At 42.5% G+C, this 15,864-nt stretch overlaps 1 protein-coding gene across 1 annotated transcript in view; it reads right to left on the reverse strand.

Annotated features, from left to right (window-relative positions):
* The window catches only part of LOC135518934 (uncharacterized), a 38,517-nt gene extending 32,998 nt beyond the window's left edge, over positions 1-5,519 (reverse strand). The window contains exons 1-5 of the mRNA XM_064943905.1: positions 4,642-5,519; positions 4,246-4,372; positions 3,530-3,719; positions 3,029-3,105; positions 142-390 (exon numbers count right to left, since the gene is read on the reverse strand). Of these exons, the coding sequence (XP_064799977.1) occupies positions 142-390; positions 3,029-3,044 (265 nt within the window). The 5' untranslated portion in view covers positions 3,045-3,105; positions 3,530-3,719; positions 4,246-4,372; positions 4,642-5,519. The remainder of the gene's footprint in view (positions 1-141; positions 391-3,028; positions 3,106-3,529; positions 3,720-4,245; positions 4,373-4,641) is intronic.
* Positions 5,520-15,864: the final 10,345 nt, after the last annotated feature.

Raw genomic sequence — 15,864 nt, forward strand, 5'->3', positions numbered from 1 at the left:
AGTTTTCACACAAGATATTGTTGTGGCAGACTCTGACTACAACCTAATAATCCATTGAAAATGTTAAAACACAACAGTCAGTTTCACCTTTTCCTCTACAAACTGTCTCAAAATTACATGTCTGTGTACATCTTCACTCACCCAAATCCTGGACCAGATTAGGTTCATTCTCCCTCAGTATGGAGAGAAAGGCAGATTTCACTTTGTTTCCTCCAGAGTGGAGGGCTTTAAAGAGCTCCCTCATTTTGTCCTCATCAGTTCTGGCAGCACTGATGTTGGAGTACATCTCTTTATGAATCATGCCTTCAGCAAGCAGCTCATCAGCTATAGACATCACCATGGTGACCCTCTGAATGAGCTGGGACCTGTGTTCATCCACCAACTCAGCATCTATGGAGGGCACAGGTTAAACTTCATTATTGTCAAGAATATACAAATTATTTACACTTTAACTGGCACAGCAAGAAGAATAAAAATATCTGGATTTTTTTCTTTCTGCAAAATATGTGTATTTAGTCTCAGTAAATGAATTTTTGTTAGCATTACTTTGATAGATGATGCATTGCAAGCAACTCAACCACAGTGCATCTCAACCAGCCAGGTTGAGTTGACCAATTAGAGTATACACATTTTGGATTGGAATTAGCATAGACTTTAAATCTAAAAAATTACTTTGTCTTCTTCATTTACTGTACCTTTAATGGAAGATAGGATACATGAGGATGGATATCAAATGTGATACATTTGTGTGTCAAAATATAAATATTCAAATGCATATAAATTAATGCATTTACAGTTTATATGCTTAAAATACAAGTACAATTACATGTACTGAATGATATTGTGAAACACATTTTTTTTAAGATAACAGACAGTAACAAATAATTTTCAATACAGCCTAGGAACAGTTTAACTGAAAATGGCAGATTTTGTGTCATTTTTGAACTTTCAACCTTTCGGTTACTAGTCCAATGCTCTAACCACTAACACTGCCACCCCACATTGAAGATAAGAGAGTAACTAATTATATGGATCTGAAAGGATTTTTGTATTTGCACAGACAAAAAAAGTCCATTGTCACTAGCTTTGAGTTAATAGCATTCCTTTAATGGGAAACTCAACTGCCTGGTAAAGCATATTTTTAACAGTTCCTAAAATTGTAAAACAACATATTAGTAGTTTAATCATTCTTAAATTAGGTATTTGAGGGCAACAACATTTTACAAACTTGCAATTTCCCATTTTATACAATATGCCAAATAAAATGTATATGTTTAATTTCATTTGAAATTGGTTTAAAATAACCACCAGATTGAACTGTCTGGTAAAAAGGTTCTAAATGGCACATGTCATCTTGGTTGATTATCATCTTGGTTACATGAGTAGGTTACATGCATGTCCCTTGCAAAGAAAATGATTAGTGAAGACTCTGCAGCATCATAATTCTGCTCAGTTCAATAGCTGACCACAAGATGGTACTGTAGGCTACTACTTTGACATGTCACAGTTAGGAGACACAATAAACACAATCAAGTGGTACGGTATAATAAACAGCAGACTACACACAAACTACACAAGTTTTGCTGCTAGTAGTTGGTAGAGTTTGGTATTTGAGGGTTTTGCCGTGGGTGGTAGTTGTGGATCGGGGTTGGACCCCCCTCAAGGTTGTGCTGGCCCTTCTGCTGGTGGGGGCAGCTTCAGGTAGTGAACCAAGGTTTAGATGGACCCAGGACGTCACTGAGGACTATGTCAGGACCTATTTACCGTGCTTCTACACCTGCATTGCTTGCTGTTTGGGGTTTTAGGCTGGGTTTCTGTACAGCACTTTGAGATATCAGCTGATGTACGAAGGGCTTTATAAATACATTTGATTTGATTTTTGATTTACGACGTTCTCATGACTTTCCTTTAACTAGTCCTGAAGTCGTCACGTGATTGTCCCAAGGGAACATTCTCTCTGGGCCCTTTGTGTAATTCCTGGTTTCAGGACCTTCTTGGGTCCAGGGGACGATGGCACAATGTCCCAACCATGGCACAATGTCCCAACCATGGCACAATGTCCCAACCATGGCACAACGTCCCAACCATGGCACAACGTCCCAACCATGGCACAACGTCCCAACCATGGCACAACGTCCCAACCATGGCACAACGTCCCAACCATGGCACAACGTCCCAACCATGACACAAACTCCCAAGAATGTCCTAAAATCTTCCCAGAGTACATCCCAGGGACAAATGGGAACTAGACAAAACCTTCAGGGGACCATGACACAATGTCCTAAGCATGTTCAGGGGGCCATGACACAATGTCCTAAACATGTTCAGGGGACCATGACACAATGTCCTAAGCATGTTCAGGGGGCCATGACACAATGTCCTAAACATGTTCAGGGGACCATGACACAATGTCCTAAACATGTTCAGGGGACCATGACACAATGTCCTAAGCATGTTCAGGGGACCATGACACAATGTCCTAAGCATGTTCAGGGGACCATGACACAACAATCCAAAAAAGTCCAAAAAACATCCCCGGGACAAACCGGGAATAAAACCTCCAGGGTCCATGACACAACGAAGAATATCCTAAAAACTTCCGTGGACGTCCCAGCGACCAAACTGAAACAAGAAATAACGTCTGGAGGACCATGACACAACATCCCAAAAAGGTTTTTAAAACATTTTCATAGATGTCCCCGGAACTATCTGGGAACTAGACAAAACCTCCAAGGGACCATGACACAACGTCCCAAGAACATCCTAAAAACATTCTCGGGGACGTCCCCGGGACCAACCGGGAACTAGACAAATCTTCTAGGAGACCATGACACAACGTCCTGACGACTTTAGGAGACCATTTTGTGATGTCCCGGGGACGTCCTAACAACTCATTGTTTGCAGGGAAGCTTAAAGCTCTCTTCCCGAAACTCTGTTATAAACTACATATAACCTCAGGATTGACTGGAGCTTTAGTAGTGTATTAGTATAGTTCTGTATAGTCTCACCATATCCAAGTCTAACTTACTTTGATCAGACTCCATTTTGCTCCCAGGAAAGGTCACACCTCAGCACAAAGTCATCCGTCTCTTCACTGGTTGTCTACTAGGGAAACAATCAGTAAGGTACTGCAATTATATGCCCATGAAATAGATCAAATCAAATGTATTTATAAAGCCCTCCTTACATCAGCTGATGTCACAAAGTGCTGTACAGAAACCCAGCCTAAAAACCCAAACAGCAAGCAATGCAGGTGTAGAAGCATGGTGGCTAGGATAAACTCCCTAGAAAGGCCAGAACTTAAGAAGAAACATAGAGAGGAACCAGGCTATGAGGGGTTGCCAGTCCTCTTCTAGCTGGTGCCGGGTGGAGATTATAACAGAACATGGCCAAGATGTTCAAATGTTCATATATGACCAACAGGGTCAAATAATAATAATCACAGTGGTTGTCGAGGGTGCAACAAGTCAGCACCTCAGGAGTAAATGTCAGTTGGCTTTTCATAGCCGATCATTAAGAGTATCTCTACCTCTCCTGCTGTCTCTAGAGAGTTGAAAACAGCAGGTCTGGGACAGGTAGCACGTCCGGTGAACAGGTCAGGGTTCCATAGCCACAGGCAGAAAGGTTGAAACTGGAGCAGCAGCATGACCAGGTGGACTGGGGACAGCAAGGAGTCATCAGGCCAGGTCGTCCTGAGACATGGTCCTAGGGCTCCGGTCCTTCGAGAGAGAGAAAGAAAGAAAAAGAGAGAATTAGAGAGAGCATACTTAAATTCACACAAGACACCGGATAAGACAGGAGAAGTACTCCAGATATAATAGACTGACCCTATCCCCCCGACAAACTATTGCAGCATAAATACTGGAAGGTGAGACAGGAGGGGTCGGGAGACTCTGTGGCCCCGTCCGACGATACCCCGTATATTAGATAACACGTATATTTGGAGTATAGGAGTATTTGACAGTTAAGAATTAAGAAATACAAAAGGAGGACCAAAGAACTTTTAATAAAATTAAAAAGCCTTCATTGGTATGTTCAATGGAGAAAAAATATCCATGCAAGACGTTTTTAAATGTTTGTTCCATTTAACAAGCTGTAACAATAAAAGTATTTTTAATTATATGAAGTATGTTATTAGACGACCAATTAACCAAAGACACCTTCTATTTACAAAGATCTACTGTATCATAGCAGCACTTCCTTACCTTCTTCTTTTCAACAAGACATTAAAACTAGTTCACTTACTTCAGGTTGAAATGTCTGTTTTTCTTTGACTCTTTGTGGCTCACAAATGCTCAATGTCAGTCCAGTTTCTTTTGTCTCAGTTTTCTACAGGAGGCACACCTTAAGGGCTTATTGGACTTTACCCTACCTGAAAAATCACACATTCCGTTTGCAATTCTATCAAGTCCTAACCTGTTTCCAACACATTTTAACTGTAGTAATTTTTAAAAAACTAAACATGCTCTAAAATGTACTCCAAGCTAGCTTTTTCATGTTTATGAAAGCTGGAGTGGGATGCATTTTAACATGTTACAATCTGATTACAATTCAAATACATCGCAATAAAAATGAGTTAGTGTGTAATTCTTGTACACCCAACACATTTTTAAACATGTACATTTCTAGTAGGCTACTCACCCCTCATAAACAAAGTTGAAGGTGCGGTGTGAAAATGTAGTTTTCTGATCTTTATGAATCAGACAGACAGAAATGTCAACTTCAGTGATGTTCCTTTAGGGGTTCAGTTCACACTGAAGGTTGGAGAGCTATGTTCCTTCCATAGCTGATGCAACATGATCCAAGATGGCAGCTGTAGCCAACATGAGCCTGATTTCTTTATAAAAGCTCTCCTGGGTTGTGGAAATATGCCCTCTTGTGGATGAGAGATGTTATGTCCATACGTCTTACTTTAATACTTTCCCTCTTTCCATTGAGTCGATAACTGAACTGAGGTGTCTGGCTATAGTTTAGTCAGTGTGTAATGAACTGTCTGTTTATAGCTTAGTCAGAGTGTACTTTTCCATGGAGTCCCCAGGCAGAGCGACGGGGAGATAGAGGTTTTCTTTCCTGTTCGCTGATAAATTGTAGACCACTCTGTCCTTCAAGTACTCTGGCAGGTTTGGGTACTTATACACTTCCTGGAAATCAGGCACGTGCAGCAACTTGGAACAAGAACATGCTGTAGGAAGACCACACTACTGAAGGAGACAAAATAAATACGGATTGCACTTCTCAATAAGCCTGAAGGGTAGGTAGTGTAACCGATGTGAAATGGCTAGCTAGTTAGCCGTGGTGTGAGCTGGTGGCGTTTCGATCGGTGACGTTACCTGCTCTGAGTTCCCCTTGCTCTGCAAGTAGTAGTTCCCCCTGCTCTGCAAGTGTCGCCGTTTTTGTGGAGCGATGGGTAACGATGCTTCGTGGGTGACTGTTGTTGATGTGTGCAGAGGGTCCCTGGTTCAAGCCCTGCGGAGGGGACGGACTAAAGTTATACTGTTACAGTAGCATAAACAGAACCACATGTTACATATGGACTTGCATTCGAATGCACGTCAAGAGACCCAATGCAAAGTTACATCACACGAGTTATTACACGAAACAAATCAGAATGATGAAGACGTGCCAACATTTTGTTTGTAGGGTTCGACGTAATATGAAGTACCCGTCAAACCGGTTCCCTACAATGCAAAGTCCAACATAATTAACTTCAAATTAAACCAAATCTTTTGCACTCATAACTAATGGTTTAAATATAATTTTCAGCTAACTTACAAGCAAATCCTTTATGAATTTATTTTTTACAAATCAGCTTGCAATTACCATAATTGGTCCCCCCAAAAATTGTGATAAATAAAAAAGTATACCAGTTTAATTTCAAGACCAAAATATTGACAGCTGTGCCAATCCCCTTTTCCATGGCAGGTTTCAGGTTGTGAGGGGAAGCACAGGGAGGGCTCAGTTATGGAACAACCAGCTACTCCTGTTCAAGTTGTGAGACTACCAAGAGAGCAGAGGCCTGTCTGATTATAATTATAGAGTAAGTCTATAGGCCTGTCTGATTATAATTATAGAGTAAGTCTATAGGCCTGTCTGATGATAATTATAGAGTAAGTCTATAGGCATGTCTGATGATTATTATACAGTAAGTCTATAGGCCTGTCTGATGATAATTATAGAGTAAGTCTATAGGCATGTCTGATGATAATTATACAGTAAGTCTATAGGCATGTCTGATTATAATTATAGAGTAAGTCTGTAGGCCTGTCTGATTATAATTATACTGTAAGTCTATAGGCCTGTCTGATGATAATTATACAGTAAGTCTGTAGGCCTGTCTGATGATAATTATAGAGTAAGTCTATAGGCCTGTCTGATGATAATTATACAGTAAGTCTGTAGGCCTGTCTGATTATAATTATAGAGTAAGTCTGTAGGCCTGTCTGATTATAATTATACAGTAAGTCTATAGGCCTGTCTGATGATAATTATACAGTAAGTCTATAGGCCTGTCTGATGATAATTATACAGTAAGTCTATAGGCCTGTCTGATGATAATTATACAGTAAGTCTGTAGGCCTGTCTGATTATAATTATACAGTAAGTCTATAGGCCTGTCTGATGATAATTATACAGTAAGTCTATAGGCCTGTCTGATGATAATTATAGAGTAAGTCTATAGGCCTGTCTGATGATAATTATACAGTAAGTCTGTAGGCCTGTCTGATTATAATTATACAGTAAGTCTGTAGGCCTGTCTGATTATAATTATACAGTAAGTCTATAGGCCTGTCTGATGATAATTATACAGTAAGTCTATAGGCCTGTCTGATGATAATTATACAGTAAGTCTATAGGCCTGTCTGATGATAATTATACAGTAAGTCAGAAGGACAGGCAAGGGTCAAAAACCAGGAGGACGAGAAAAGAGAGACTTGGGAAAACCAGGCACTGAGACAAACCTCTGGTTGACGTGAACAAACAAGACAAACTGGTAACAGACAGACAGAAAACACAGGTTTAAATACCCAGAGGACAGGTGGGGAAGATGGGAGACACCTGGAGGGGGTGGAGTATAGTATGTCACTCTGCATGATGGCTGTAGGAGACTGACCTATATAGTATGTCACTCTGCATGATGGCTGTAGGAGACTGACCTATAGTATGTCATTGTGCATGATGGCTGTAGGAGACTGACCTATATAGTATGTCATTCTGCATGATGGCTGTAGGAGACTGACCTATATAGTATGTCACTCTGCATGATGGCTGTAGGAGACTGACCTGTAGTATGTCACTCTGCATGATGGCTGTAGGAGACTGACCTATATAGTATGTCACTGTGCATGATGGCTGTAGGAGACTGACCTATATAGTATGTCACTCTGCATGATGGCTGTAGGAGACTGACCTGTAGTATGTCACTCTGCATGATGGCTGTAGGAGACTGACCTATATAGTATGTCACTCTGCATGATGGCTGTAGGAGACTGACCTATATAGTATGTCACTCTGCATGATGGCTGTAGGAGACTGACCTATATAGTATGTCACTCTGCATGATGGCTGTAGGAGACTGACCTATATAGTATGTCACTCTGCATGATGGCTGTAGGAGACTGACCTATATAGTATGTCACTCTGCATGATGGCTGTAGGAGACTGACCTATATAGTATGTCACTCTGCATGATGGCTGTAGGAGACTGACCTATATAGTATGTCATTCTGCATGATGGCTGTAGGAGACTGACCTATATAGTATGTCATTCTGCATGATGGCTGTAGGAGACTGACCTATATAGTATGTCACTCTGCATGATGGCTGTAGGAGACTGACCTATATAGTATGTCACTCTGCATGATGGCTGTAGGAGACTGACCTATATAGTATGTCACTCTGCATGATGGCTGTAGGAGACTGACCTATATAGTATGTCACTCTGCATGATGGCTGTAGGAGACTGACCTGTAGTATGTCATTCTGCATGATGGCTGTAGGAGACTGACCTATATAGTATGTCACTCTGCATGATGGCTGTAGGAGACTGACCTATATAGTATGTCACTCTGCATGATGGCTGTAGGAGACTGACCTGTAGTATGTCACTCTGCATGATGGCTGTAGGAGACTGACCTATATAGTATGTCACTCTGCATGATGGCTGTAGGAGACTGACCTGTAGTATGTCATTCTGCATGATGGCTGTAGGAGACTGACCTATAGAACCTGAGTTTGTCCAGAATGCCCGATCACAGTATAACATAGGTATAAGTCGGTCTAAAGGCATCCAGGTGACTGCATCAATTATGTCCTTATGGACAGTTTGAAAGACAGCTTTGTGTTAAATTCATGTTGTACTGTCTTGGATGAAGCTAGAAAAACAATGAAATACCCATGAGAATAGTACATATTGTCAACGGAACACCTTGATATCCAGCCACAGTCTGCCTGTGACACAAAAGGCATCCTATTCCCTATATAGTGCACTATTTTTGACCAAGGCCAATGGAGAGGAGCACATGTGGTCTCCTGGAGCAGTGGCTTGATGACTGTGTTTCATTATTCAGCAGATTCCTCGTCATCCTGTTATCTCACTGTCAGTTTGAGAGACGGCGAGAGAGCGAGAAGAGAGAGGGGGAGAGAGAGAATGAGAAGGGGGCGAGAGAGCGGAAGAGAGAGCAAGAGAGAGAGAGAGCAAGAAAGGATCGAGAGAGAGCGGGAGAGAGAGAATTGAGAGAGAGCGGGAGAGAGAGAATTGAGAGAGAGCGGGAGAGAGAGAATTGAGAGAGAGAGAGAGAGAGAGAGAGAGCAAGAAAGGGGAGAGAGAGAACGGAGAGAGAGAGACTAGGGACAGGTAGAGGAAGAGCGGGAGAGAGAGAGCAAGAGAGAGAGCAAGAAAGGGGAGAGAGAGAACAGAGAGAGAGAGACTAGGGACAGGGAGAGCGGGAGAGAGAGAGAGACAAAGAGAAGGGAGAGGGAGAGAGAGAGAGGGAAGGGAGAGAGAGCAAGAAAGGATAGAGAGAAAGGTTCTATTCATTAATGCACAACATAGCAAAAAAACAAGTTTCTTGATGAACAGTGAGAGCAGTAGAGAGTATTACTGCAGGGCAGTAAGACAAACGCACACATGCACACAGAGACGAACACACACACACACACACACACTCATGCACACAGCAATTTGTACAGGACTGGGACCCAGGGAGAGTGGATCAGTGAGTGGATAAATGTGCTGGTAATTGCACAGCATCTAGAAGGAGTCGGGACTGCATTTCATCCGGTCACATACACAGGGCCACGGTGTAATTCCTCCAGCTGCAAGCCTCGTTTACATTTCACCACCAATTGTCTCATTAAATATTTAAAGTCTGAGTCCTCGCGCTCGGTAGCAGGAGAAAACGTATGTGGTGATTGCTTCACAAATGGCACCCTATTCCCCATATAGTGCACTACTTTTGACCAGAGCCCTATTTGGGACGCCTCAATAGAACATTGCTTCAGTCTCCCATACCCACTCTGCACACTCTTCAAACTGAAACACCACTACAGGGGACTGACAGCATTGGATTTAGTAGACTCACAAATTTGAAAAGGCTTTTTCACTATGTCTGTGTCCCTAATGGTAGTCTATTCCCTATGTAGTGCACTATATTGGGAATAGGGTAACATTGGGGTGCAGATTTAGTTCTGATTCAATATGTTCTCTTCGTGTTATCATTTTGGCACGGCAATTCATTGAGGACTACACAGAGCTGTTAGGTCTCTATGTAACACTAGGTGGCAGACACGAGCATCTTCCATACTCCACAACACACTGAGTTATGATTACAACATGAGAGAGATGTGTTTTATGTGGACTATCAGTGGTTTTGCTGGTAATGTTTTGGCCCTTGGCTGTAGCTGGTAATGTTTTGGCCCTTGGCTGTAGTTGGTAATGTTTTGGCCCTTAGCTGTAGCTGGTAATCTACCACAATGTTCCACGCCATTGTCTCTCTTCGTGCTGCTTATCAGAGCTCATTGTTGACAGGGTAGCCTAGTGGTTAGAGCGTTGGACTAGTAACCGGGAAGGTTGCAAGTTCAAACCCCCGAGCTGACGAAGTACAAATCTGTCTTTCTGCCCCTGAACAGGCAGTTAACCCACTGTTCCTAGGTCGTCATTGAAAATAAGAATTTGTTCTTAACTGACTTGCCTGGTTAAATAAAGGTAAAAAACAAATACCTTCCCCTTCTATCACACTGCGTCTGTGACAGCAGGATCATATTCATTAGGGAATACACAGAAGAAAACTGACTGAAACAAACAGGGAGGGTCAACCAGATATTTATTTTTTCCGTTGTAAAATGTTTAAAATCTTTGAGACCTAATAAGTACGACCCTGTATATGTCAATTGTCTGCCTGTCTGACAGGGCTGGCTGGGAGACAGTGTCACGCCTGCTCCCGCTTCCCCTCTCTGGCGCTCGAGGGCGCCAGGCTGCCCTTCATTACGCACACCCGTCACCATCATTACGCGCATCTGCACTCATTGGTCTCACCTGGACTCCTTCACGTTTGTTGATTTGCCCCTCTATATCTATCTGTTCCTCAGTTGGTTCCCCGTGTCAGCATTATTGTCGGTTACGTTTCCCAGATGCTGATATTGTTTTGTTTGGTGTCCGTATTCTGTCCGTTGGTTATTAAATGTTCACTCCCTGTCTCCAGCGTTGGTCCTCACACACAGAGCTGTTAGGTCTCTATGGTGCACTAGGTGGCAGAAGCAAACATCTTCCATACTCCACAACACAGAGAGAGAATATGTTGTTATTTCCAACATAATGCCCATCCTCGGGACACCGGGACAGGAGAGGCTGTTCGGTTGTAGTTTATCTCCCTCTCTGTCCGCCCGCCCGTCCGTCTGTCTGTCAGCGGCAGGCAGCTTACTGCTCATCTCCTCTCTCTGCCGGCCGGATGTCCATAGTAGCCCTAATGTGTTATTGCAGGAATGAAGTGTTCGGGTACATAATGAATGATCCTGTGTCCACACACACACACACACCACACACACACAGTGCTGGCGAGCTCTTCCGATCCAGTCACCTCCTCAATGTGCCAGCTGAGAGGCCAGGGGTGATGGAGGGTTAGAAAGATGGAGAGAGAGAGGAAAAGGAAGATAACTACATTTGGCAGGAGCCAGAAAGGCCTTAATGAGAGATGTTGATTAGCTGGAGCAGCAGTGATTAATACAACTGTGTGTGTGTGTGTGTGATTCCATTACCCTGTTGTTTATTCTTATGAGATTCCATTACCCTGTTGTTTATTCTGATGAGATTCCATGACCCTGTTGTTTATTCTGATGAGATTCCATTATCCTGCTGTTGTTTATTCTGATGAGATTCCATTACCCTGCTGTTGTTTATTCTGATGAGATTCCATTACCCTGCTGTTGTTTATTCTGATGAGATTCCATTATCCTGCTGTTGTTCATTCTGATGAGATTCCATTACCCTGTTGTTTATTCTGATGAAATTCCATTATCCTGCTGTTTATTCTGATGAGAATCTATTACCCTGCTGTTGTTTATTCTGATGAGATTCCATTACCCTGCTGTTTATTCTGATGAGATTCCATTACCCTGTTGTTGTTTATTCTGATGAGATTCCATTACCCTGCTGTTGTTTATTCTGATGAGATTCCATTACCCTGCTGTTTATTCTGATAAGATTCCATTACCCCATTGTTGTTTATTCGGATGAGATTCCATTACCCTGTTGTTGTTTATTCGGATGAGATTCCATTACCCTGCTGTTTATTCTGATGAGATTCCATTACCCTCTTGTTGTTTATTCTGATGAGATTCCATTATCCTGCTGTTTATTCTGATGAGATTCCATTATCCTGCTGTTTATTCTGATGAGATTCCATTATCCTGCTGTTGTTTATTCTGATGAGATTCCATTACCCTGCTGTTGCTTATTCTGATGAGATTCCATTATCCTGCTGTTGTTTATTCTGATGAGATTCCATTACCCTGCTGTTGTTTATTCGGATGAGATTCCATTACCCTGCTGTTGTTTATTCGGATGAGATTCCATTACCCTGCTGTTTATTCTGATAAGATTCCATTACCCTGTTGTTGTTTATTCGGATAAGATTCCATTACCCTGTTGTTGTTTATTCGGATGAGATTCCATTACCCTGCTGTTTATTCGGATGAGATTCCATTAACCTGTTGTTTTTATTCGGATGAGATTCCATTACCCTGCTGTTGTTTATTCTGATGAGATTCCATTACCCTGCTGTTGTTTATTCTGATGAGATTCCATTACCCTGCTGTTGTTTATTCTGATGAGATTCCATTACCCTGCTGTTGTTTATTCTGATGAGATTCCATTACCCTGTTGTTTATTCGGATGAGATTCCGTTACCCTGTTGTTGTTTATTCTGTTGTTTATTCTGATGAAATTCCGAGTTGTTTATTCCCATTACCCTGCTGTTGTTTATTCTGATGAGATTCCATTACCCTGCTGTTGTTTATTCGGATGAGATTCCATTACCCTGCTGTTGTTTATTTTCCATTCCCTGCTGTTTATTCGATGAGATTCCATTAACCTGTTGTTTTTTGTTTATTCCATTATCCTGATTCGAGATTCCATTACCCTGCTGTTGTTTATTCTGATGAGATTCCATTACCCTGCTGTTGTTTATTCTGATGAGATTCCATTACCCTGCTGTTGTTTATTCTGATGAGATTCCATTACCCTGTTGTTGTTTATTCTGATGAGATTCCATTACCCTGTTGTTGTTTATTCGGATGAGATTCCATTACCCTTCGGATGAGATTCTTGTTGTTTATTCGGATGAGATTCCATTATCCTGCTGTTGTTTATTCGGATGAGATTCCATTACCCTGCTGTTGTTTATTCTGATGAGATTCCATTACCCTGTTGTTGTTTATTCTCATGAGATTCCGTTACCCTGTTGTTGCTTATTCTGATGAGATTCCATTATTTATTCTGATGAGATTCCATTACCCTGCTGTTTATTCTGATGAGATTCCATTAACCTGCTGTTGTTGTCCCTTTAAAATTGCTGTAAGTATAAGAATAATTGACTCAGGAAATACATGTCTGTTACAGGGGATAATAGATATTTCTGCGTGGTTAAGTTGTATTCACTTTTGACATATCCCCTTAGCCTGTTCTGCTCGGATCAAACCTATTGTCCTTGAACAGCCTTTATGTTTCTTACCGTGTATTCATTAGTGTCTGTGTAAAACCCGATTCAGACACTTAAATACTTTAACTCATGGTGTACGTGCTCTCACGACAACCAGCCAATCCCCTTGCTGTGACTTATCACATTTCCTGGTTATTACAGTCTCCTTGACGACATAATAAAGGAAGCAGAACCTTTGAAAGGATAATTGCTTGATGTGGAAGGATTGATAAGTCTAAAGGCTGTGTTTAAGAAGCTACTGTGTGTTTAATTAAAGCACATTTAGGTGTTAGAACAGCTCAAAGTTCATGAATAATGCCCTAGCCACTTGAATACCATTCCACCTTCCCTTAATAACAGACAATACCTGTCAGACATTTGCTTGTACTTTCTTATTTCAAATGAATAGACTCTAAGCCTTATTTGAGTTAGAGCATTGTTTGACCATTTTTCTTGAGTGAAATGTAAGTTTGAAAGGCCCTGTGCAGAACTATTTCAGGTTTTCCCTTTGCCCCTCAACCACATCACCTCGACACACACACGCACACACACACACACACACACACGCACACACACACACACACACACACACCAACTACTGCAGGTCTACAGGGGTATGAAGATGGGATACAAGACAATGGTGTCTCCAACATGAAAAAAGAGAACATTCCTACGTTTCTAAGAACATCTTTGCAGAGGAATATGCTCTAAAGGCTTTTTTAAGGCAAGAATTGACACGTAACATGATACTGTACAAAGGCTACCTAACCCTGCCTGACACCCTAGACCCACTCCAATCTACTGACCACCCCAATAGGTCCACAGGCGACGCAACCACACTGCACACTGCCCTAACCCATCTGGACAAGAGGAATACCTATGCTGTTCATCGATCACAGCTCAGCATTTAATACCATCGTACGCTCCAAACTCGTCATTAAGCTCGAGACCCTGGGTCTCGACCCCGCCCTGTGCAACTGGGTCCTGGACTTTCTGACGGGCCACCCCCAGGTGGTGATCCTCAACACAGGGGCCCCACAAGGGTGCGCTCTCAGCCCTGTACTCCCTGTTCACCCATGACTGCGTGGCCATGCACGCTTCCAACTCAATCATCAAGTTTGCAGACGACACTACAGTGGTAGGCTTGATTACCAACAACGACAAGACGGCCTACAGGGAGGAGGTGAGGCCACTCGGAGTGTGGTGTCAGGAAAATAACTTCACACTCAACGTCAACAAAACAAAGGAGATGATTATGGACTTCAGGAAACAGCAGAGGGAGCACCCCCCTATCCACATCGACGGGACAGTAGTGGAGAAGGTGGAAAGTTTTAAGTTCCTCGGCATCATCACGGACAAACTGAAATGGTCCACCCACACAGACAGCGTTGTGAACCTGAGGAAGCTGAAGAAATTCGGCTTGTCACCAAAAACATTCACAAACTTTTACAGATGCACAATCGAAAGCATCCTGTCGGACTGTATCACCACCTGGTATGGCAACTGCTCCGCCCACAACCGTAAGGTTCTCCAGAGGGTAGTGAGGTCTACACAATGCATTACCGGGGGCAAACTACCTGCCCTCCAGGACACCTACACCACCCGATGTCACAGGAAGGCCATAAAGATCATCAAGGACAACAACCACCCGAGCCACTGCCTGTTCACCCCGCTATCATCCAGAAGGCGAGGACAGTACAGGTGCATCAAAGCTGGAACCGAGAGACTGAAAACAGCTTCTATCTCAAGGCCATCAGACTGTTAAACAGCCATCACTACCATTGAGTGGCTGCTGCCAACATACTGACTCAATCTCTAAAAGCTTTAATAGTTAATAATTGGATGTAATAAATGTATCACCAGTCACTTTAATAATGTTTACATACCCTACATTACTCATCTCATATGTATATACTGTACTCTATACCATCTACTGCATCTTGCCTATGCCGCTCGGCCATCGCACTCCATATATTTATATGTATATATTCTTATTCATCCCTATACATTTGTGTGTATTAGGTAGTTGTTGGGGAATTGTTAGATTACTTGTTAGATATTACTGCACTGTCGGAACTAGAAGCATAAGCATTTCGCTACACTCACATTAACATCTGCTAACCATGTGTTTGTGACCAATAACATTAGATTTGATTTGAGACTACACTTCTTTGTGTTAATAGCTCTGTGGAAACCTCAGTTCCAGTTCTGTTGTTGCCTGATAACCTACATTAGAGAAGGTGTGTGTGTGTGTGTGTGTGTGCGTGTGTGTGTGTGTGTGTGTGAATACATGCACTTTCTGTCTGTTCTCCTGCTTTCATTTCTATTGTTTTTGAGTGGTGGAATGAGCTGATATCACAGGAGCACCTCCTCTTCACCTCCATTTAACTCATTCTGTCTGAAGCCCTTTGATCGCATCTCCCCATCACCTCCACACACACACACACATCACACGTACGCACACACTCACACGTACGCACACACACGCACACACACACACATGCACACACACACACATCACACGTGCGCACACACACACACACACACGTGCACACACTCGCGCACACACACATGACACGCCACACGCAGGTCTATTCTCTGCCACCTTGGCTTGCAGCTCTTTGAGGCTTCCTGTACACTCTCTGACACAGACACGCCAAAAACGCAGGTC

This window comes from Oncorhynchus masou, chromosome 3, assembly GCF_036934945.1.
Source record: "Oncorhynchus masou masou isolate Uvic2021 chromosome 3, UVic_Omas_1.1, whole genome shotgun sequence".
NCBI classification, from domain to species: Eukaryota; Metazoa; Chordata; class Actinopteri; order Salmoniformes; family Salmonidae; genus Oncorhynchus; species Oncorhynchus masou.